The sequence below is a fragment of the Strigops habroptila genome, chromosome 1 (assembly GCF_004027225.2).
Source record: "Strigops habroptila isolate Jane chromosome 1, bStrHab1.2.pri, whole genome shotgun sequence".
In the NCBI taxonomy this organism is placed as follows: domain Eukaryota; kingdom Metazoa; phylum Chordata; class Aves; order Psittaciformes; family Psittacidae; genus Strigops; species Strigops habroptila.
Genome location: NC_044277.2, coordinates 117,914,529 through 117,938,252, shown reverse-complemented (window position 1 = coordinate 117,938,252; position 23,724 = coordinate 117,914,529). Strand labels below are relative to the sequence as shown.

The window sequence follows — 23,724 nt, the reverse complement described above, 5'->3', positions numbered from 1 at the left end:
TTTTATTATTTCCTTCAATTTTTCTATTGCAGTTCATTTATATTTTATTCTTCTTCAGTTTAGCATTTATCATTGTCACCATCTTCAGTAGCAGGCACGTTTCTGTTTCCAAGTTGCCTAAAACACGTACTTCTGTTCTAACCCTGCCATCTTTATTTAAGCAATTATATCTCAGTAGTGCTAATACAAATCCATATTATGAGATCTGTTTTAGCTGTAAGAAAATATATTTAGATTTGTTCATTATTAGAGATTATACGGTATCAGATGGCTTCCTACAACCTTTTACTAACTTGGTTTTTGGAAACAAATGTTGTATACACTCTTGCAGATGGAAAACAGGTTCAGTAACATACAGAGACTTCAGTCTCTCTTCTTAGGAAAGAGATGAAGATCATTCTCTAAAAGTGCAGTAGGAAGGATTCTTGAATCAGAACCACAAACTCTACCTTGCTTTCCTGCTATCAAAAAGCAGTTTGTGGAGCCATACAAGCAGTGACAGCCACATGGATTGGGATGGGAGAATCAGGCATGCAGTGCTTGCTTTAGCTTCTCACCCTTGGTTGAAGACCACACACTGCACACTTGATATCCTCACCCACTCTGTGTGGATGCAGTATGTTAGACATCTCTTAGAGTCAAATCTAAAAGAGCCAATTAATTTGAACAGTTGACATCATGCAATCTATGCACTAACTACTACTATTTTAATTTTAGAACAAAAACTGCTGTAGAGAGAGAATTTTCCAAGACTGCTGTTTTGACATGTGATAGATAAAAGGGACAAAAGGCCTTTCCAGAGACTTTTCCATTGATGCAATGAAAGTATTAGACTGTTGTATTCTTGAAACTAGATGAAAATAATTGAAATATCTAAACGGTGTAAGGATCCTCATCCTCTTGAGAAAATTGCAAGTAGTTTGCTTTGGTTTATGCTAGATCTGAAGGATAAGTAATGGGTATGAGGAAACAGTCCTGATATTTTTCCAGTGGTATACATGAGGATGAAGGCTGGAACAAAGGTCTAACACCTGAAACCACAAGGTCTCATGTGGCTTCTGATACCCTTGGAAACTGAGCTTACAGTTAGCCCACTGATGAGTGTATGTGTATTTTATGTAGTGTTTTTATCCTGAAGTAAATGGTGCCATGCAGTGTGAAAGCTGCTCAGTTGGTGTTTCTGGCAGTATCAGAGGCTGCAGATGCTTAAAGGATGATTGTGCCTGCCAGAGATACCTGGGCTGAGTCACAAAGGAACCGCTGTTTGACAGGCTTGAGCTTTCAGTGAGCCTGGCTCAGGGAAATTTAATTAATTCATTATTCTTCACTGTGTGTAATTTAACAAAGGTGTTGATAAGAAAACCTCTCCTAATCTAAGCAATGAGCAATTTGCCATGTTTTATGACATGGCAGTCATTGATTGCTGTTAACAAAAGATCATGACTAGAAAATCAAGATTTCAGTAGCAGATGATGGGCTGGAAAATAAACTTATCAGAGGTTGAAAAATATTATAGACGACTAGTGTATGACAGCAGTTTCTACATAGTACATGCTTGCCAAACTAACTCATGAAGACAAATGGGGAAACAGATAATTATTTAAACAGAAGAGTATTATATTTACAGTATAGAAATGAAGGGTAGCAAGCAAAAATATGTATTAAAGCAGTTGTTACATTTGAAATAGTAAAATAAGGAAGACTTGACTGTATGTACTTAACCTCAACATTTTTAACAAGTTAAAAAGCAAAAAAGCAAACACACCTGCAAACATTCTATTTGTTATGTGGAGTAGATTAAAAATGTTACATTTGAAAACAGTCAGGGATTGTACATTTAGGGATAATTTGAAAAAATACAAAGAAATTTATTTTTTTTCCTTTGAAATTCTCCATTGCTAACTGAATTTCATGCTAAATTTTCAAGGAAGTTATTTTTAAGTATGCAGAAAATCTTAATGACTTGAACCAAAATCCCGGATAAAAATATACTGAAGATCTGGAACAGAGAATTTAAATTGGCACTTTTAACTGAGCTGAGACAAATTGAGATGATGGTTGCCATGCTTTCCTTCAAATTCTTTCCTTTTCTAGTTGTCTTTCTGTTTCCTTGTTGTCATCCCAGATGTGTTTTCCATTTTTCCTCTTTTTAATTGAGCCTTCGTGGTTGACCCAGTCTTCGTCTTTCTCTCTGCTCCTGTATCAGCAGATAGCATTTTATGTTCTAAGTCCTTTTTTTCTTCTATTTAAAATCCTTCCTTTGTGATATCCACTGTTGATTAACTGATACTGTCAAAAATGATATTGTCATTTTTCCTGAAAACCTTCATTTTTTTACCCACTTCTGTCCCAGTAAACACCACCACAGGTCGGCTTTTTGTTGGTAATAATCCTGATTTACCTTTGCCTAAGGGCTTAAATATATAATCAAGTTACCAGAGCTTTAAAAAGTTACCATGAGTCAACCAAGTTTTGTTAATATCCGTGTGTGTACTGACAGTCTGAGACAAAAGTGAGATGATTCAGGTTCATGAAGCTTGTAATCATTTCCTTGGTGTATTTTAATTCCTTTGACACCTGTCTCTGAGTTGTTCCACTGGCAACGTCTTAGCTCTGTCATTGCTCTGACTTTTCCTTACAGCTCAAAATCATCAATAATTTAATCCCATCGTTTAGATCCAATTAATTGTCTTGAAAAATCAAATCCTTTTTTTTTTTTTTTCTTTATTTTGGGGGATTTTTTTTTTTTCTTTTTATTTGAAAGTTCTCAATAATGTGATTGTATTGTCGCTAAAGCATAGGAGACCTTTGTGTATTCCTGTCATTGCCCTCTTCCTCAAAAGCACTTGCTCAAGTTTCATAAGCGTGAGAATCCCTCTGTCAGAATATACAGAGCTACCAGATTATCCTCCTTCAGAGGCTTTCACAGAACTAATCTCTGCCATAATACATATAGAAAACTTACTTAAACAACAACCCACCATGGTTATGCAAGGGATGAGTCATAATGCTGGTATCGAATACTTAAAAATACTTTATTTTCTATTGCATTGCTACCTTGATCCCTTTCTTACTCCTTTTTTTATTCTGCTCATATTCTCTCATCCTTGAGACTGCAAGTTCTTTTAAGCAGGGCTTGTCATTTAGTTTGTGACTGTACAGTGCCTTGTACAATAGGATCTCAAGTAGTTTTCCCTCTAGGATGGTTTTTGCAGAAATTGGTGAACTGTAACACACCAGAGCATCCCAAAGCTTTGGGGAGAGCTTAGCTCTGACTCTGAGGGGTCAATCTGTCTATCTGTTTGCTAACTAGGCTGAATTCTGCAGCTGCCCTTTTGGAAGCAATTTGCATATTGCCAAAGTTTTTCCGAAGAGTCGCCATGAGAAGACTATAATTTCTCTATAAATACCTACTCACGCTACTTTTTCGTAGCAAAACACCAGGAAAGCAACCTCATGAAATGTGAATGCAAATGCGTGTGGGGTTTTGATGTGTGGGGTTATTTAAGGTTTTATTCTTTTGTTTTTCCCTGATAAAGTACCTGATACAGTTGTTTCCCTGATTCATGAATGCCAAAATCTAGGCTTCTTGAAACTTAAGGGTTTCCTAGGGGGAAACCTTTGCTTTCATCCAGCCGTTGATTGGATTAGTACCTTGGAAACCTGTTTATGTCAAGCTGGGTGCCATGATCAAGCTTGCCAAAGTCATGTTAAGGGTAAAGAGAAGTCTGGTTTCCTATATAATCTTGTTTTTAATCACATTGCATCCATAAAGCTACCAGCTCTTCTAAAATTTCACTCCTCCCATTATTTGAAGGTCCTCCATGGCTGTAGATGCCATAGCAATGCCCAGTTAGCTCTAAACAACAAGAAGAAGATTCTAATCAATATTGGATTTGTTTTTTAAATGCAACCATAGCAGAGGATTTCAGTGACAACTGTAGGAGCTGGTAGCCCTACTTGTGTGATGGGAGTTGTGGGAGAGTGAAGTTTTATGGCATTTAGATCTAAATGTGTGTGTAGTGGGCAAGTGACCAAGTGCAGGCAAGGCCCATGCCAAGGACCAGATTGGACATCAGGACTAGACTTGGAAGTTGCCAGGCTGTGAAATGTCCGTGACCCTTACACAAGAGGGGAGCAATTCCTGCTTGATATCCCCCTAATGAATATGTGATCTTTTTCCTTTTTCCTTCGTTAAAACGTATTTCTTATTTTTGTCATATGTGCCAAATATACATGCCAAACAATTGGAATTAATTTGGTCTTTCCATAAAAATTCCGCCCTCAAATAATTAACATCAATATAACATTATATAGCATTCTCAGAGCAGCATTTTGTGCTCTCTTCAACATCATCCAAAACAATGACATTGCTTAGACATCTGGAAAAAATTTCATGGATAAGAAATTTTCACATTCACCATCTGTGGCCACTCTGGCAAACTGAGGCCTGTGGAGAAGGTGCTTTTGTGGGAGTGCTTCTGATTTTTCAGGTTTGTGGCTCATACATTTGAGGTTGGTCAGTTTATGATGAAACAGGATAATCTGTATTCCCCATTGGCATATTACAATTTGCCAATGTCAACAGTTTCAGTTTATGCTAAACTTCAACATTTCACATTTGCCTTTGTTCTGAATCAGTTTTAATGATTTTAAGTGAAATAAAAATGTTATGGAAGTAGCCTTTCAACATTTTCTTCCCTTTACCTTATTTTGTAGCACTCAAGAAGTAGAAGCACATCACAAGGACATGATTTACTATCTCAGATTGTGTCCTAGCAGAACATGTGATGTCTTTCTTACTACTTCAACAAGATTAGAAGATAAGCATTTAGCAATATCTCTGCATAAATTCTTAATGTTGAAATGAATTGTTCTTGTTATTGGCACAGTGAGACCCGAGCTTTTTATATTCATAGTGTAAATCGAATTAAGACATAAAGATATTTCTCCTTTTGGATTTAAAATTCTCTTCAGCATTAAATCAATGAAGAGATGAAAATTATATCCAGGAGAAGAACCCAATATTATAAATGAAGAGTTTATATATATGTGTAGTCACATGTACTTCTTTATTCTTTGTAAAATCTTGTATGTTTGCTTACTGCTTCATGCCTTCATTTAATAAATAACAAGGTAAAAAGTCTCTTCTTGAAGGAACTTGTATGATCTTTCTAGGAAGAGAATTATTTGAGAATTTTCAGCAATTTGGAAAGTTATCTGTTCTAATGATACCCAATTCATAAGTGGATTACCCTGTTAAAGAGAAACTCATGGTACTCAGAGGATCGCTTTAATTTTTTATGAAGAAGACGTAATATAAAGGCCAGGACTGAATTTGCAAGAGTAATGGTAGCGATGTTAACTCGGTGAGAATTTAGTACAGTAACAGGCCAAACACATCAACAGATTTTACACTATGAAGGCAACACGGCAGTCAAAATCTGTACTTAATCTCCAGCAGTACTGACCAAATTTAAGTATAGGTACAGAAAACCAACAAGAAAAATAGAGATCTAGAGGCACCACCTAATTTAACTATTATTAACTGCAAATAAAGGAAAGTAATAAAAGAATCCTCTTACATGAAGGACCTAGTCTCTTGAAATGATACACTTCTACAATGCCAAGGAAGATAAGACATGTATGGTCTTGGAGAAAAAGGAGCTCAAATATGATCACATATAACCACTAGCAGTGTGAAAAGCACGGGTTTATATTATAAGAATACGTCATAGAATCTACTCTAATATAATGGTATATGGTATTATATAATATAATGGTATTATATAATATAATGGTATATGGTAAAATAGTTGGTAAATATTTGCAAGCATGTCATAAAAACAGGAAGTTATTTCTCAAACAAACTGGGTTTGTAAACCTGCTGAATAAGGAGGGAGAGAAAAGGTGGTGGAGGGGGAGAGAGGGGAATAGATGGGATAATTATTAACATGACCTATCTCACTTTTATTAGTCAGTTTCCTGTGAAATACTAGGAGCTGGGGGCTACAGTAGTGTATATTACATACTTTTATTACTGCAGCTCTTCCACATTGCAGTGGAAGGTTATGGAGACCTGCAGAATCCCAGAAAGACTGAATTTCAGAAGCTCTTGGGAAAGGATCCATAGCGTTCCCCAGAGCAACCCCCTAAACTTGTGTAACCCAGGGAGGAAAAGTGGTTTTGTTAGCTGTCAAGAGTGGACAGTGCACATCCACTGGGCCTTGTTTTCCTTGAATAGTCAAGTTATTTCCGTTGTAGTCTCATCATAGTTTTTATCAAAGTTTGAATTTTTTCTCATCTTAAAGTGTTGAGTACATTCTTAGCTCGTATGAAAATGATTAGTAGTTTATAAAATTAATTAATTTTAATTGCATGCTCCCCTTTTTCCTGGATTGCCTTGATGTCAGGCTTTGATTTTTCTTTTTCCATATTCGAGAAGCAAGCTCCCAGTTTCTGCTTTCCATACAAAATTTACATGACCATGTCCATCCCACTGGGAAAATAAATGTAATGTTGAGTTTGATTCATGTGATTTGTCAATATAATTAAAATAAATTGGATCATTATAATTTTTTGGATGTGTGTTGGGACTGTGGCCAACACAAGACATGACCAGCACTGTAGATGATCTCTGTGGCCTGGAAGATGAAACTCCAATTTTAGCAATTCCGGCCTGACCCAAAAGGCCTTTAAAGGCATTTTGCCCCCCTTAGGGGAGATAGGAATTATATCATTTTATAGGATTAGGACCAGTTAGGCAGCATCCCAAAATTAGGCAGCATCACTTCTATACAGCAGAATGAGTGATAGTAAAAGTGATGCCATGCTGCTTGGTCAGTGGAAAATACGATGTGTTCATCACAGAAGTGCTGTAGAAAGCTAATACTCCCACTGTCCGTAGTGTGATTGCCATGTCCAGCTTAATGGCTGGTTGGCTTGTTTTCCTCTTATTTAAAGGTGATGTTGCTTTGGGATTGGTTTATGAAACCGTTCCTCACTTGGCAGCAGAATGACACTGAGGAATTGAAGGCTGAGGCTCTGTGATGGGGGTTTATCGCAGTCTCAGCTTTAACTAATGCCATGATAATTCAATGGTTTTGACGACAGGCCACTGCGGTGTAAACTATAGAAGGTCTTAGACTGTACACTAAACTTCTGTATGCTTGTTCCTGCTTGTCTTTTGCCACTGTTTCCATCAGGGGGCTGTCAGAAGTTGTGGCAAAGGGAAATTTTAAATAATAGCCAATTTTGGAAGACGACGGGGAGGTTACAGGCCTCTAGTCTTTTCCTAATGGACAAGATTTTTTAAAAAATTCAAGAAAAGTTTGACTGTATTTTCTTTTATTTTCTGCTCTTTTACTCTAGCTCAGTAGGCATTTTTGTTTTGGAAGATGGCTATAACATAGTGGATGTATTTGGACTCCTGTAAGCAAAATATCCCTTGGAGAATAATTTTCTTTATGTTAGCTCAAAGGCAGCGTATTAAACTCTGTGCCGTAACTATTACAGGCTTCGGGAAAGAAAAAGTAAAACATTTGGAAAGTTAAAATTTACCTTTAAGCAGTCAGTTTAGTGGCAACTGTTGTTTGCTCTAATAGCGGTTCAGTGTAGGCTTCTGCATTATTTGTGGTGGGGCAATTTCGTTGTTATACAGACACAAACCATGGCAGGATTCAGTCCTTTGTGCCGACATACTACAACAAGTGCCTGACCACTGTTCTCAGCTGTAATGTCTGTTCTCTATTTTTCTGTATTTATATCAAATATTTGTATATTTATTCAATTTCTGTGAATTTATATCAAAGGCAGGCTCTGCCATCAGCTGCAGTGATCTTTTTCAACTAGAATGTTGCGTGTCTGTCAGTGAATCATAAATGCCCTAGAAAACCATTCCTTATCATGTTACTCCCATGTAAGTTTATGGAAGGGTAGAGGGTGACTCTGAAAAGCAGAATGTAGAAATTCAATGTTTTGTTTGGCTTCTGCTATATTAGGATCTAGTATTTATATGTTAAGTGGTATGTTGCAGATACCCTTTGCTTTTTTCCTCTGTTTATGTCAGAAAAAATGTAAGCAGTAACTTGGGGGTTAAATTCCTGCTCAACAGGCATATTTTTGGATTTACGTTTTCTGTAAGAGAGCTGTGAGTGGAGCTCAGTGCTTTGCAGTGGAGGGAAGTGCTGCGTGACAGCACTGAGCATCCAAGGGAAAGGCAGCTTGTAGCAGACATACATGACGGGAGGGAGACGCTGTACCAGCTCTTCCAGTTTTGCAGGGACCCTGCATTTTCCAGCTGTTTACCCTTGAGATGTAAAATGGCAATTTGGCATAGGCTAACAACCCGGTGTGATGTGAGCATCTGCGTAAAAGGCTGCACATATGGAGCATGCCCAGTGATATGAACAGCCTGTTACCCCACCCCCAGCCAATCTAGGAAGAGATGAAATGAACTTTGCACTTGCAAATGTCACTGAATACATTTTGCACAGGATTTTAAAAGGTTCTCTTATAAGCACTATTTTTAACAGCCAAATCCGCCCCCCAAAACAGAAAGGAAAAAGCCCTAGGTATTTTTCTGTGGTTGATCTCAGTTTATGATCAACTGAAGTATCTCTCACAGCATCTACCTGAAGCCTGGTTTGTTTTACATTTTTATTGTTTGAGTTGAGGTTTTTGGAGGTGGTGCAGATCTTTTGGGTTTGGGTTTTGTTTTTTGGTTTTTTTTCTTTTTTTAATTATTTTTATTTTTTTACTGGCATGAGAAAATTTGAGAATTTAATTGCAGCAGAATATTTGGAAACAGTGAGGCTGCAAGCTTGAAAGGCAGAGGGAAGAGAAGGAAGGCTCTCAGAGCAGAGCATGGATAGGAAAGGAGCAGTGATTCTGCGGTGCTCAGTGTGCACATGTTTCATGAGATCAGTGCCGGGCGCTGCAGCTGCGGACAATAACTGAGCTGTCTGGCTAATGAAGGCCACCTGGATCAGGCTTCTGAAAAGAGCCAAAGGAGGACGTCTGAAGAATTCTGATATCTGTGTAAGCCCTACATTTTCATTATCGGCATGTATTATATGTATTGCAGGGAGGGAGAGAAAATAAGGAAGCGAGGAGATGACAGTTGTTTTCATTCTGATTGAATTAGCAGAACTCTATTTTGTATGCAGGGAGATGCAGAGGAAAAGCAGTGCTGTCATTATTTATAGAGCTGTTCTGGCATTGTGGCTGCTTCCATTGTGGCGATATGGGGACATGTGTTGAGTCCAGACGGATTTTATTAGTTGAAGGTTGATTTGTGGTCATTTACATGTTTTGCTGAGGGGCAGAGATGGATATGAGCCATTTGCAGTTCTGATGGGGAAAGTGTGTCAGGTAAAGAGGTTGCCCTAAAATAAAAATGGATAGCAGAGGTTAAATCTGTTAGCAGAGATACTGTGTAATGGTAATTATTGATACTGAATTTGCATTTTGATTATGAAAAGACTGTTTCCTTGAAAATACTGTCACTGTTTAGAGTTTCAATTTTTAGGGAGCCATCGTCGAAGCTGCTGTGTGTCCTTCAGCCCTGCACTGCACCAGTACTGTAACTCTACAGAGCAACTAGCTTTGCTTGCTGAAAAGCACACAAATAAGAGTATAGGGGTAGTGCAGGAAATAAAACACTGGGGAAGACACCTGCACTTTTGGAAAGTCTCCAGAAGAAAATATTTACCTAGACTTAATTTTTCTAACTGACTTTCACTTTTGGGTAGTTATTCTCCTCTCAGGGATACAGAAGTAAAAGAAAAGACAAGATGTATAACCACTTCTGCTGGAGGGTTTTTTTGTTTGTTTGTTTGTTTTTTTCTTTTTTTTGTGCTGTTGTTTTGGGGCTTTTTAACACTAAAACAACTTGAGACATTATTTTTCCTTTTCTTGTGCAGGGTTCGGCGGACTCCTACACCAGCCGTCCATCTGATTCAGATGTATCTCTGGAAGAAGACAGGGAAGCAGTGCGGAGAGAGGCAGAGCGACAGGCCCAGGCACAGCTGGAAAAAGCAAAGGTAAGGTGGTTTTTCATGTCACAAATTCATAAAATGTGCGGCTTTAAAGGACGGATATCTCATCCATTAGCGACACAAATGTTATTAATGTGTTAACATACAGCGTAAGACCTCTTCTAAAGATTTTCCAGACAGCAGTAGAAAAGAGATTTTTCCAGGAAAAATCACTTAGAATCAGTTTTCCATAGAAGGCATTTGATTGGCTTTTGTATTTCAGAACAATCTTATTTAAATGTGTGCGCTTCTGCTTTTATTGAATGTACACATTTATTGTGGTGTATAGGGTCAAAGCTTTGAGTTCTTACTGAAGATGTTTGTGAAAGTTTACCCATGGGTCGCTACGGCACTCAAAACTTACAGATCTGGAAATCAGCCCTCAAGCATCCTATTCACCTCCCTCCAATGAAAGATCAGTCCCTACAAGTCATATGTAAATGGAGAGAATCTGTTACAAAGGTCTTTTTTTCCTGAAGACTTCACTGACTTTCCTTACAGTTTGTGTGTTAAATGACCCCGTGAGCAATATGCTCTAGGACTTGTTAAGATTTCTCCTTTTATCTCTATACTCCTGGCAGATAGTGACAATTTAGTAAGGAAATACTAAAAGAGCTTTAGGTTCTTGCTGTGTTTGTATATTTTCCATGAAATGTATTTAGGACTCTGAGAGGTTTAGCAGTGAAAGGGTATAGTCTTGTTTTTCTTTCATGTGTGCTGTATCTTTAAATACTATTGCATCTGTAAAAATCATGCTTATCTTATTTGTTGTCATTCGCTTATCACTTTGTTCTAGCTTTTCTTTTTTGCATGCTATCATCTACAGATCTCAGTGTGTTACTGTTTTCCAAGGTCTGTTTTTATGTTTTCATATCTTATATCTAAATTTTTAATTACACTATTGAGATCCCTCCTCAGATCTACCTGATCTGCATTTCTGTCTCACTTTCTCTCCGACTCCCCTCCTCCATTTTGCCTGGGTTTTTATTTTGCTGTTTCCTTTTCCACTGCCAGACTTGTCCATTTATGCCACCTGTTTTACAAGGGTTCTTCAGAAATTAGGAGTCCAGATCATTGAACTATGCATCTGATTGTATGTTGAGGCCCAGGTCCATTAATAATATGGTACTATAATGCACAGGCAGACAGCTTAATCGGGCCAGAAAACTTGAAGAGGGAAGCCAAAGATGGGGGTGGGGTGGGGGTGTTAATTGTTAACTGATATTTAATAAGAGCTCCTAAAGCAGCTTTTTAATGAGCTGCTGGAACTTGCCCACTGTAGGAGATGCTGGACGTCTCTTTGAACTTGGGTCTTGCTGTCCTGGGATCAGTGTAGCAGAAACTCAAAAGCAGCAGCCCGCTTCGTCCCTTCCACCTTGTATCTTAGAGATGTTGCTGATCGTAATCAGGAGTTTCAGTTTTACCAGGGTTGCTTTTTGCTAGTTTGAGATTTGTTTGCTCCTAGGAAAGATAATAAAGGCTGCCATGAAATTCAGGTGGAGTGTTGAATTTTATCTTTAAAAGAAGAGGTGAAGCAATAATATCTTGCAGACTAATCAGGGTAGCAGTATGGCACTTACTGCTGAAACGATGCATTTCTTAGCGAGGAGTAAATCTATGCGAGTGTTGCTATGGGAATTTGGCTTACTGATGCTGGCTTGAATGCATGGACAGCCCTTATGTAATATTCATGACCTCTAGCACTGCTGCTATTGTAGTTTGTAGAGAAACTGCTAGCAGACCCTGACTTCTTAAAACTGTTTTTCTATACATCAAACCAATGTTCTCACTCCAGCTGGCATAAGATATAGCATCTAGGTCTGACACCGTCTGAAACTGTAAGACAACTTGTGAACAGTCAAAGTAGCAAAGGCACTGCCAAAACCATCCTGATATAACAATGGGTAGTTCCAGTCATATAGAAAACACGAAATGAATTTAAATCATTTGTGCTTTAAAATGGATTAAAGCTGGAACTACATTAGCATTTTTGTTTCTCAAGTCAAATGTTAAAAGTCATTCCAGGCTATAATGGAATCATTTTATGCAGAGGCTATAACTGCGTAATATTTAGTCTAATGTAATATTTAAATTAATAGTATTAACTAAAATATTATATGCATTTGGTGCTTACTTTTGGAATAAATGTTTAAAAAGACATAAATTAAACCTAACTGAGTAGATCTAAAATATGACAGGGTGTGCTTTTCTGCCTTTATTGGTGATTCAGTCCTTCACCTCCCTGAAACATAGTAAAATTAATGAAGCAGTAACTTCTGCTGGTGCTGCCTGGCTCCCGTGTGCCCTCAGACCTGTTTCCCACGGGCAGCAGGTTTTGCTGCCTGCTCTCCATGGCTGGCTTGCCTTCGCCCTGACCGGCTATCGGGCAGAGCCAAGTGACGCAGCTGCTTTAACTTTTTGCCTTTCCATATTGTGACTGGAAGTGTTGGTCCTAAATAAAGTCATTACAATTATATTTGTCACAGGAATTAGAAGAGGGTGACATACATGAATAATGCAGTGGTGGCGGGAAAATGATAATGAATTAAGGGTAGATAAAAAAAACTGTTGAACTGTGTCACGCATGTAATGAAAACAGTTTAATGACATCCATTTTCCTTCCTCACAGCTAGGGAAAACACCTTAAATAGAAGAGAAAAATATAGTAATAAAGCACACAATGGCAAATGTTTGGGAGGATTTTAAGATTTTTAAATTCGGATTTTAATGGATTCTAAGTGTTTGTGTAGCATAAAGCCAGAATATAATATGCATATCTAATACATATCCAAACAGGGAAAATAAAACCAAAAAAGCTTGTAAGAAAATACACATTCTGGCCATTTTTGTTTATTTATTTTATACAAGCATTGCTTCTCTGGAAAATAGCTAAGCATATTTTGCTGACTCACTTTGGCATGTGACTTACTGTAAGGAAGGTGGGGCCATGGGAACATGTTCGGAGTCGCCCAGGGATGGAAAATTAAGAGGCAACTGATGAGGATACCTACAGGCCAGCAGCTAATCCCAAGGGAAACAAATCTTCAAATGAAGCTATTAAACTCGAAGCTGAGATGAAATGTTCTTAGTTAGAACAGTTTAGCAATGCAAATGCAGAACAGGGTTTTGGGTTTGGTTTTGGTTTGGGTTTGGTTTGTTTTATTTTTAAATAGAAAAAAAAAAATCATTTCAAAACATCAAGGATTTCCCTGGTATCCTCCTCATTGTTTGCGGCATGTGGCTGTCTCTGAGATAAAGAGGACCTGGACTGTGGCTGAGTAGGGCATGCTAACAATGCCCAAATCTAAGGGCTTGTACTGATACTTTACTGAATTTCCCATTTCTATAAAAACATGAATCTTTAGCATTCGCAAGCCAAAGATAAATAAGAAGCCCAATGACATTAACTGCTTTTAGTGTTAGTATTTTAAGAATCATCATTTCTACAGAAAAAAGCTTTTTACTTTTGAAGAGTGAAGATTAAAAGTAAATGATAGTAAGTAGAGATATTTTTTGTCAATTCCTTGCAAGTATTCAATTAATTATCCTTTAAAATATTGCATCGAGAGGGATGAGATCAAAGGAAAACTGTAAGGTACAAGTATTAGTGGGACCTTTAAATTCAGTACTAAATGAGCTGAAGTTTGCACATGGGAAAGGGGACTTGAATAATGAATTGCGGCCCTCTTTAATGCTGGTAGAATTAATTCACATATTTTGTTGATTTCTTTTGCCTCAATGAAGCACATCATATCTTATAAACTAGTTTTTGACTGAAATACAATTAGTCAGGTGGTCTGTAAACCTCCTCTTCTGCAAGAGTAACTTCTTGTCTTCAGTCTCTTCAATTTTTTAGATTTTGCCTTGTTTTATTTTTCTTTCATGGCTTTAGAGCTCCTTATGCAGAGACTATTTTCAAATGAGATCTGTAGAATATTTTCAGCATTTTGGAAAATGATGTTTTTCTTTCTTTCAGTTATTTCTAATACGTTGGGTGCTGAAAGTGTCAGTTAATAATCCAGGTTTTGTTTCTCACATGGGACTAAGGGACAGCTCTGTGCTCTTTGTTCTCTGTTAAGGATTGTTCTCAACATTCTTTGGTCCTGAAACTTCGTAAATGTCTGTCAAAGTAAGATCGTGATCTTCCAGAAGTCAGTGCATATGTGTCCATGATAGAAAATCTGAATTTCTCTCAGCTCTGCTTTGTTTGCACTCTCCCTAATGCTCTACTGCTAGCATCCTTTCAGGAGTTTTTTAAAACTTGAAATATCCATAGTCCTAAAATGTCATTTAAATTGTTTCTGTATTAAGATGGGGAGCCACAGGAATTTTGATACCAGACATTCCTTTGCTGGCTTTTGGGCAATAATATAAGCTGTCGTGGTTTGCTTTCTTGATGTGCACTGTCGTAGTAGTGATGGCTTGTGACTATGAGTAATAATGCAATGTCTTAAGTGTAGCGCATTGCCTCCATGCATGAGTTGGGGACCACAGCTTTGAAACATGTAGCAGGCTGGGATAATGCCTATATATCCCTGCAAGGCTGAAGGCTTGAAAAAGATTGTCAGATGTAATTATCCAGTGCAGTGTGCCAAGACTAGTTATTTAAGTATTTATTCACTCTCAGACAGGTTCCACAGCCTCTGAATTACCCCATGCTGCTAGCAGGCAGCCACAAAGCTAGTTAAGGTATGTCTACTTAAGCTGCAGTAGCATTTTTGACACACCAGACGTGCCCATCACCTTGATGTGTGTCCTTATATTATGTCAGGCTGTTCCATCATGGAGACTCTTTCTATTTTCCCTCAATTATGAGGACATCATGGTGCTGAACAGCACCCAAAGCCTGGCAACATAGGATAGTGCTTTATGTCAGCTGTTGTGTATGGTAATATTTTTCCATTGATTTCTTCTCATTTGCCCTTTTGTTTTAAAATACTTCCATTGCATGTTATCATTTAGATAACTAATGTTGCTTGTCAGAGTTGCTGGGATTACATGGGAGCTGGCACAGTGGTCTAGCTGGAAATGAGTTGTTGATCCAAAAGTACAGTTGCAAATCTGGTTGTTGCTTAGCTGCAGGCAAGTTCTGCATTGCTGGATCTGCTCGAATCAGGTTACAGAAACTGGTTTTGTTCATTTTCCTCATTTCTTCTGCTTTTTCTTAGGCTGTAACACTGCAACATAAAGCAGCTCCCTTTATACTGCTGTCCATGAACTACAGAGTTTTTTGTTTATATTCATGATCTCTTTCATCTTCAATTCAGTGTATACCCTTGTTCTACACTAGTGCCTATCATTATGTTGGTTATTTCCTCAAACATTTTATCTGTTTTCACTGTTGGGCTGAAGTGTTCGGAGGCTGGAATTGTTTCTTCCCGGGATTCTCAGGAATCAAATGCTCCAGAAAAAGTACCCTCTCTAATTAAAAAACATCTGTCATCTCATTCATACTGTGATTACAGAGTGACCAAATCTGTTTCACAAGTATCCTTTCCTCCTCTGCTTCTTAAGTGTAAGTACAAAATAAGAGTGGAGGGGTATTAACCTAGCTAACTGTAGATAGATCCTTCAGTATCCTGATGTTCTTCAAATAATCAGTGGAGGGAGACAAGTTGTGTCTGTGGAATAGAGAGACAATACTGAGAAAAAGTCCTGACGACAAGCACAACTCTTCTGCCTGCTCTCACCTGCAGCTTTCACACACGCCTGCACGCTTCCTTGATGATATGTCTTGGCTCTGACTTTATCTATGTGGCTGAATTACTGTATAAAGGGCAGCATTACAAGTGTTACTTTTGAAAATGAAACCAGTTCCTTATTAAAAGAAGTGTTGAAGAAATATTTTAATCAAAGTAGGTGATATAAGCCAGGTACAAACACTCTTGTGTATCTTAAATCCTTGTATGGATGTTTTTCTGCTCCTCCTGCCTCCGGTCTCTGTGGCAGACACAGACTTAGCTGTCAGCCTCTGCTGCATGGCTGGCACTGCAGAGGTTAGAGCAGAGGTTCCCAAACTGTGATGTGCCTGTTGCCTGCTGCTTGCCAGTTGTACATGGTGACAGCCACATGCTACCTCCCAGCTGTGACTGCTGAGCCAAGCTGCAGAGGAAGTGTGCTCAGGCCAGCCCTCGCTGTAGCTTGCGTGGTGGTGACCAGTGGGTCTGGGTGTTGGGACAGGTGCTGGTGTGGGGGTCAGCAGAAGGGTTGTGGGAACTGTATGAGAGGATGAGAAGTGGCTTTGGAGATGTTCTGTTTGACCAGTGAGGAGTGAGTGTGGTTACACTGATGGGCCCCAGGATGGGAGGAATGAAGGCATGCCTGTGCAGGCTGCTCAGGCTAGCACAAAGGTGAGCGCTTTCACTGGTGTTAGTTAGAGGTAGATGCTGCTGGTCACTCTAAGCAAAGTAATTTCCAGTTAAGACATATATGGCCTGGTTCATTAACTTTCTTGAGGTTTCTAGAGTCTGATTCACTTTTTCCAGCATCCATACTGTCTAATGTGCTGTAATCCAGAACTTCACTTTTCCCAGCAGCTGGTCTGGCTATCTGAATGCCATGGGGTTTTAAGCAGCTGACATACATTTGTACTCTTAGAATACTGTTTCAAAAATAGAAGGGAAAATAGGATTTCAGGGCACAGGCCATTGTTAAAGGTAGTTAAAATGTTTTTAATCACCTTATGGTAAATGCTGACCGTTTTGCATCTATAGTATCTATTTTGGGGTTAATTTACATAATTTTATCTTTTCTATTCTACATAATTGATGTATATTTCCCATTTGAACTCCAGCTTACTGTAGAATCTCTCTGGAGATTTTTTTTTCTGTTTTTTTTTTTTTTTTTGGGGGTGGGGGTGGGCTGGGTGTGCCTTTTCTGAAATCTTTTATTTTTCTAAAATTAAGCATATAAAATGTTTTCAAGGTAGGCATTACTGATGCAGATTTATACAAGCATTAGGGCTCTTAGTTATTTTTGAGTTTGGTAAAACATAGGATTTTGAATGTCTGTGTTTGTGTGTTTTTATACATTATATATATCCATGTACACATCTTTGTGTATATATGGATATACATTTGTGTATAGGTCTGCGTGTATTAGATAACTAGCACTGGAGTCTTGAACTGGCTGTTCATCTTCTACAGCTGGTAACTTCCTGATGTAAAGTGTTTATTTTGTATCTAAGGAGAACTGTTATACTACAGGGTTAGCTTGTGAGGAAACAGAAGGGTTTTAGCAGAGAACAAAGTTACCTTGTGATCAGAGCTGGTAGTGGACTGCCATGGGCTTTTTGGAAGCAGGAGGTGGAGTAAGGGCTTCAGTGCAGTCTCACCTTGCAGAGGTGCCCCAGCTAACACTGACCCACGTGTCGCAGTGCAGTGGCTTGGAGAAAGACTCATTTGGAAAACAAAAGCATTATGCTTTCTGCTGTTGTACCAAAGTGGCTATTTTCCAACCAGTTCAGGAACTAACCTGACTGCTGTTAGAGCAGAGACCTGGCTGATGTGTGTTATTATGCAGAGAAGTACTTGTCCTCTGCATCGAAAACAAGCCTCCAGACACAGTTCTTGAGTCCTTGGCAAAGATCTGAATTCCCTCTTGCTTCGCTAGCCCACTGTCCCCAAAAAACAGGAAGTAAAAAAGAGTAAAAAATTAGGCAACTCTAACATTACATGCAAGATGCCAGTGAGTTCTAACTATAGGTAGCAGTAGGGTGCTTTGGCACAAAATTAGACTGATGTTAGATCTCAATTCAAAAGTGCTTCCTTTGGAAAATTTAGCATTAGTTACATAAACTAGTCACTGGTTTTATAAAACTTAAGAAAAATCAGTAGGAGACCAAAGTAAACCTGTGATACCTGGGAGGAAGATACTCTGCATTCCCAGGTTAGGAACATTTTAAGTGCAAAACTCAGCTTGAACTATGAAGAGTGTCTGGATTCTGCATAATTCATAGTATGAGAGAAATGAATTAAAAATGAAGATTCGTAGAGGCCCGCAGTGACGCCTTTCTGGTGGTGTTCTTGCTACCTTTTCATCTACATTCTGTGTCAAGCCAATGCACATCCTAGAGCAAAAAAAATGGCATGATCTTCCCCCAGCATTTACCCATGGAGCCTACAAAACTTCTGGACACCTCCTCTGTACATTTAACCTCCAATCCTGTATTGACATTTTCTACCAGCATTTCATAGTCACCTGGGTTGCATTCCCAAACTCAATATGATACAGAATATGCAATGCATAAAGTCTCTATTTCATACCTTTAAAATAAAAGGTAAAGTGTATATGCTGAGATACATTTTAGGCTGCCACAACATATCAAAGATGAAACAGACATTTATCCTCTGTGAAAGTATCAGGTAACCTTTGTGAAAGTATGGAAGAGCATTTACCCTTCTCACTCCATTTTTGTGATGTAAATGTCACCAGCAAGTTTTAGTCATACAACTTACAACTACACAGTTTTATTTTTACTTATTTGATTGAACAAGTTCAGCTCTAATAGCAAGCATGCAAATATTTACATTGGATCTGATATGAAATCTTAACATATGTGTTTCAGGTGGCATTCTCTTGCTTTAGATGAGGTAGTACCCACTGAAATATTACTTCTTGCAACTGTTTTTCTCGAAAACCCCTCTCCTCCTTGCTAAATAGATTAAGAGGATAATGGTTTCATCCAGGATTTTTTATTTAAATCCAAGTTTGTTGGTAGCAAGACACATGCATATAGTACCGAAGTTCTAAAAAGTGACAGAATGTGGAGATACAACTGTGCAGACAATTCGGATTAATACTGCTGGAGAGAATCCAGGGGTTTCTCCCATTTTCTTTTTCTTTACTATCTCCAGCTTTACTTTACTTGGTGTCCTCCCTGTCCATATTTGGGTAATTTTAGCATACTGTTACTGTTATATTACTTTTTTGCTTATTCTTTCGATTGCCTCCAATAACTGACATTAAAATGTGAACTTTGATTATTCTTAGAAGTGAGGCTCCCTTCTTGCTTCTTGGAATGTTTGGTAAAATAAAATTTTCCCAGATTTCTGACTCATAAAATGATCTTTCTGTGCTAACAGCTTATGAGTGTAAAATTTGTACTTTTATGTTCCTAGAAAGCTGTATAGTGCATTGGTGGTAAAAGAAAATATTTAGATAAATATATGACTACAATACATATGAACAAGACTGTCCTTTGTTCTCATTTGGGGAATCTTATCAGGTAGACACCTATTCTACAGGTGATTTGTTGTTTACTATATCTAGAATCCAAAATCCAGTTTGAAAACGGATGCCTTATTTTCAGTATTTGGAACAGATCTACATTTGACAGGTATGAAAGCAGAGATGCACCCCGTGGTTTGGGTTTTTATTGTGCAAATATACTTGTGGTTATTGATCTGCAAGCCATCATTTTTCAGTGACTGGATAAAAAGCGAAGGGAAAAATATCTTGAAAGGGAAGACGAAGGATCAAACTGCAGCTGCTTTGATTATTTTGACTGGAGGTGTCAGATTGTTGAAATGAGAGAAGAGATGCGCCTGCTGCTTTTTGGCTTCATCCGTTCTGCCAGTTATTTGAAAATTGAGTTTTAAAAAGTTGTTGGATTCTAATATTTCACTTGGGGTAAAATAGACAAACAGAAAGCACTTGGGGTTACTCTAACTCCCGATCACCTCTGTCTGTCACAAGAGAAACGCTTCCTGACTGAAATAAAAATGAGAAGAAATGCTGAGTACCTGCCATCTTGCGAATCAGCTCTTCACATTGCTTTTAATAATCAACAGTAATAAGTGGCAGTGATTGCAAAGACAAATGTATTCCTGACTTTTAGTATCAGTCAAATTACAGCTGAAAGCATCCTTCCCAGAGGAGCAGTAAGGGAACTTACCATATTTATCCAAGCTCTTTCATTATTTTGACCCTTTATTCACCTTTGGCAACGAGGCATGTGACTCACCCACAAAGTACCAATTTCCTTGCCTTCTCCCCTGGTGTTTCCTGATAGTTTAATCCAGTGAACCTAATCTGGTGGGGGCTGCACATGGACCTGTCTTCTCTTGCTGCCTCTCAGGTGCTCAGCCTGTCTGCTGCAGACCCAGGGGTGTGACATTAGGTTCCCTGACAGAAAGGTGAGGAAGAGCAGTGTTTCCTCACTGAGCTGGCTTTGACCTGGAGACACAGGTAAGTCCAGCAGCTTGTGATAAAGGATATGTGGCAGCAGTTGAAACCCTTTTTCATTCCTCATAAAGGGAAGGATTTCTTACTCCTAGTTTTAAACTCTTCTGAGCATAAAATCACCACATTCTAGTCATAACTGTATCCTTCATGTTTGCCTTCCAGAGCAAGAGCTTATCTTGGCATTAGGCTCAGTGCTGGCTAAAATCTCCAAGGAAAGCTCTCAAACCAAGAGTTTCTCTTGAAAGCCTGTGATTAAGGTACAGGCCTGAGGATGAGGGGAGGTCAAGGAAGGGAAAGCAGAGCAAAATAGTTCTGGAAAGGAGCAGACATAACATGAATTGCTTCACACGGCCTCATTCTGTGATGCAGCTTGAAGAAAATCTGGTGGGAAGGAGGACATGTAGGGAGTTAAACGTTGACATTCTTGAGCAGGTTTGAAAGACTTGACTTTTACCTTGCATTTCTCCAACTTGACAGTCTTTCCCTCGCACCTTTTGATTATTCTGTGTCTCTCTGGCAACGTACTTTCATGGCAGTGGCTTTGACTCCAAAGCATTAGTGTAAGAAGTTTCCATTCACAGCTGCTCAGTTCATTTATTTTGGTAGGATGATCAGTTAAGCAGAATGAGCACAGTGCAGCGTCATGGGCAGCAGTGTGCTAGACGTGGGGACGTGGATGGAGACCGAGTGCTCCATACCACAAGACTGAAAACGTAAGTGTACCCTTTTCACCTGAGAAACCTATCTTCTCCTGCCTTGGATAAGATCTTGTACTTAACTTACCACTGATCCTAGTTTCTGATACAGCAGCACATGCTTTTGGTTGTTCCCCAGTCCAAGAGAATTTGCTCTTCAGGGTTTTCTTCAGGAGCTGTCCAATGCGAACAGGGTTGCGCCTACACTCTTGTTACTTAATCCCAGGAAAAGGAGCAAGACATGAAGGGGCATAAAGCAATGGATCTGCTTTATCTGCTTCACTCTGTTATGAATTGAGAAGATTTTATTTTTGTCTCAAAATGACATGTTTCCATATTTCTTCCTGAATGCCTCTGTCAAATGCAGGCTAGAAATTTTGCCTAGTGCAATCTGGTGGATAGTTGTGTTCCCACAGTCAGGAGTAAACCTGTATTTTCTCTTTAAACTTCAGTGTGTGTTGCAGCAGTTTCCCTGTATTCATGAGCTATAGGTTCTCTGCCATTACTGTAGGACTGTTACACACTCAGCCAGGAATGAAATCAAGCATAATTCAACAGCTGGAACATATAAAATCAATACCATCCTGTATGCATCTTTCATGTCATCACAAAAATGTTCTTTGATACCTTTTTCTATGTTTTATTCGTCACTGGGCTCTTGAAGCTATAATCCTTTATTCTAGGCACCATGAATATCTGTCCTTGTGCATGACTTCCCATGGATTCTCCCTGTATGTTTTAATCCTGATTTGAAACTGTCACCACAGTGGTCTTTTGTCAAAAAAAACCCCCAGTACATGTAATAAATCATGGCCACTAAAGCAAACTCCTTTATGAGAGTCTGGAAGTGCAGAGATGAAAGGCTACTAAATATGCCATAACTGTATCTTATTCTCAAATGTTTGTATGAAACTAAAATTCATCATCATTAGTGGTAGAAATTTATTAATTGTGAACACAGAGACACTTCTCTTTGAAAAGTGATAAAAAATTAATGCCTTACTGATATTGTCAAGGTTCTTACGCATATATAAAAAACAAAATAACTTCAAGTCATAAATCCATTTATTTTGAGATATTACGGAAAGCATATGATTGTTTAGTGAGATAGTTCATTTAGGCGATCATATAGAGTATTCAATGGCAGTATTGCAGTGATACTGTCTGTTCAGATTCTGTTTATCCATATAATTATAGCATCAAGCTCTAGATGTTATAAAAAAAATACTATGCAGATTCTTTTCAAAAGCTCTGGAAAAGAAGTCTTGATTTTCATCAATAAACTCATTTCTTTTCAGAAATCTCTACCACAGCCAACTCAAGAACCTCCATGTCAAAACCCACGAACATTCTTTTCCCTGTTGAAATTAGTGAGTTTCTTTTGAACAGTTTAAGTAGAAGAAATCAAATGACAAAGTACACACAAGGATTTATGCAGCATTAATACAGCTAGAGAAACGTTCATGTACTGATCCCCCTTCCAGTTCAGAGCTAAGAAATGCCTAAGCATTTATGAGAAATATGGGAGGCTAGGTTGGACATCTTTTCTCTTGATTTATAGCAAGAAGTTAAATTTGTTTCTCTTGCTCCAGGTTTCTGTAAGCCATTCTGCTTGGATAAAATAGAATATTATCTATTTAGTATGTTGTCAGAAGTAAGTTGTCTACTTTGAATGTCCTGACATTTTTTCTTTCTTTAGAGTGTTTAACACATTTTCTAAGAAGCTGGAAGTTTAGGTGGAGATAAAAGGGGAAGGAGGTCTTACCATATTACTGAAATCCGTTGATGTTCTTTTTTCAGTGGAAGAACTTTGAACGGAAATAGAAGATAACATCTTGGGGCAGTTCAGAACATAGTGATTGAAATTAACTAGTAAATTAAACAGCTATTCAAGGTCTAAGACCCCAAATTCATCTTGTTCACAGTATGTAAGTTTAATTAAGCTGTCTAGTCACATACTCATTCGAGGAGAGTCAAAGTATGGTTTTGTAGATTTTTTTTTTTCACTTATTACAGAATTCTAAACCTTAAAAATGTATTTATTTTTTTTTACTTCTCATTGTCATAGTAAATTTTTGCTCAAATAAGGAGGCTTTATGTTTGGGTTTTTTTTAATTATTAGCATTTTCAGTTCATTCAGTACTCCTTGTGACTTAGGTTCTTCACATTTTATGTAAGGTTTGAGATCCTTAGTAAAGTGTGAGGTCTTTAGTACAGTAAAAGGAAGAGAAAATGTTGAAGACCCAGAAAATTAAGTGCATGATTTCTTTTAGCAACCATTGAGTAGCTGCTGAGTTTTGCTTTAACTATATTAAGGACAGAAACAGCTTTAGCAAATGCTGGGCCCTGTATGCAATCAGTATCAAGTATGCACAGGAGAGAAACCTTTTGCAGAGGTGGGGGATGCACATGTTCTTGTATAACACTGTCAAATTTAGCAGTGAGTTGAATAGCACCCGAAGAAATTTCATGTGTAGAGAGTAAGGCTTCTCTAATTAGCTGTAAAATGCCAAATGATGGGTACTAAATACTGTATTGTAGCAGTAAGCATCTCTGCTACAATCCATCAGTCACTCTATCATATTAAAGAGTCTGCTGGGTATGGCGGTCTGTGGTGTTTCAGGGTATCCCAGAGCTCTGTTGAATCTCAGACTGTTTCTGCACTTGGGCTATTCCACAGTCCTTTGAATATCAGCTGTCTCCAGTCAGACTGCAGCATGTACTGGTGACCTTCCTAAAAAAAAAAGAGAGGATAATAAAAAAAGAAAACATAGTTAAAATGATTACAGTAAAGCAGCCACTGCCTC

General features: G+C 38.3%; 1 protein-coding gene across 11 annotated transcripts in view; it reads left to right on the top strand.

The window, feature by feature from the left end:
* The window catches only part of CACNB2 (calcium voltage-gated channel auxiliary subunit beta 2), a 250,596-nt gene that overhangs the window by 149,344 nt on the left and 77,528 nt on the right, over positions 1 to 23,724 (top strand). For 9 of the 11 annotated variants that reach the window (XM_030476373.1, XM_030476366.1, XM_030476434.1 and 6 more), the window contains one exon: positions 9,924 to 10,043. In XM_030476373.1, the coding sequence (XP_030332233.1) occupies positions 9,924 to 10,043 (120 nt within the window). Of the gene's footprint in view, positions 1 to 8,444; positions 9,040 to 9,923; positions 10,044 to 23,724 lie in introns of those variants that run through there. The other 2 variants (XM_030476399.1, XM_030476391.1) reach the window with 1 other exon arrangement.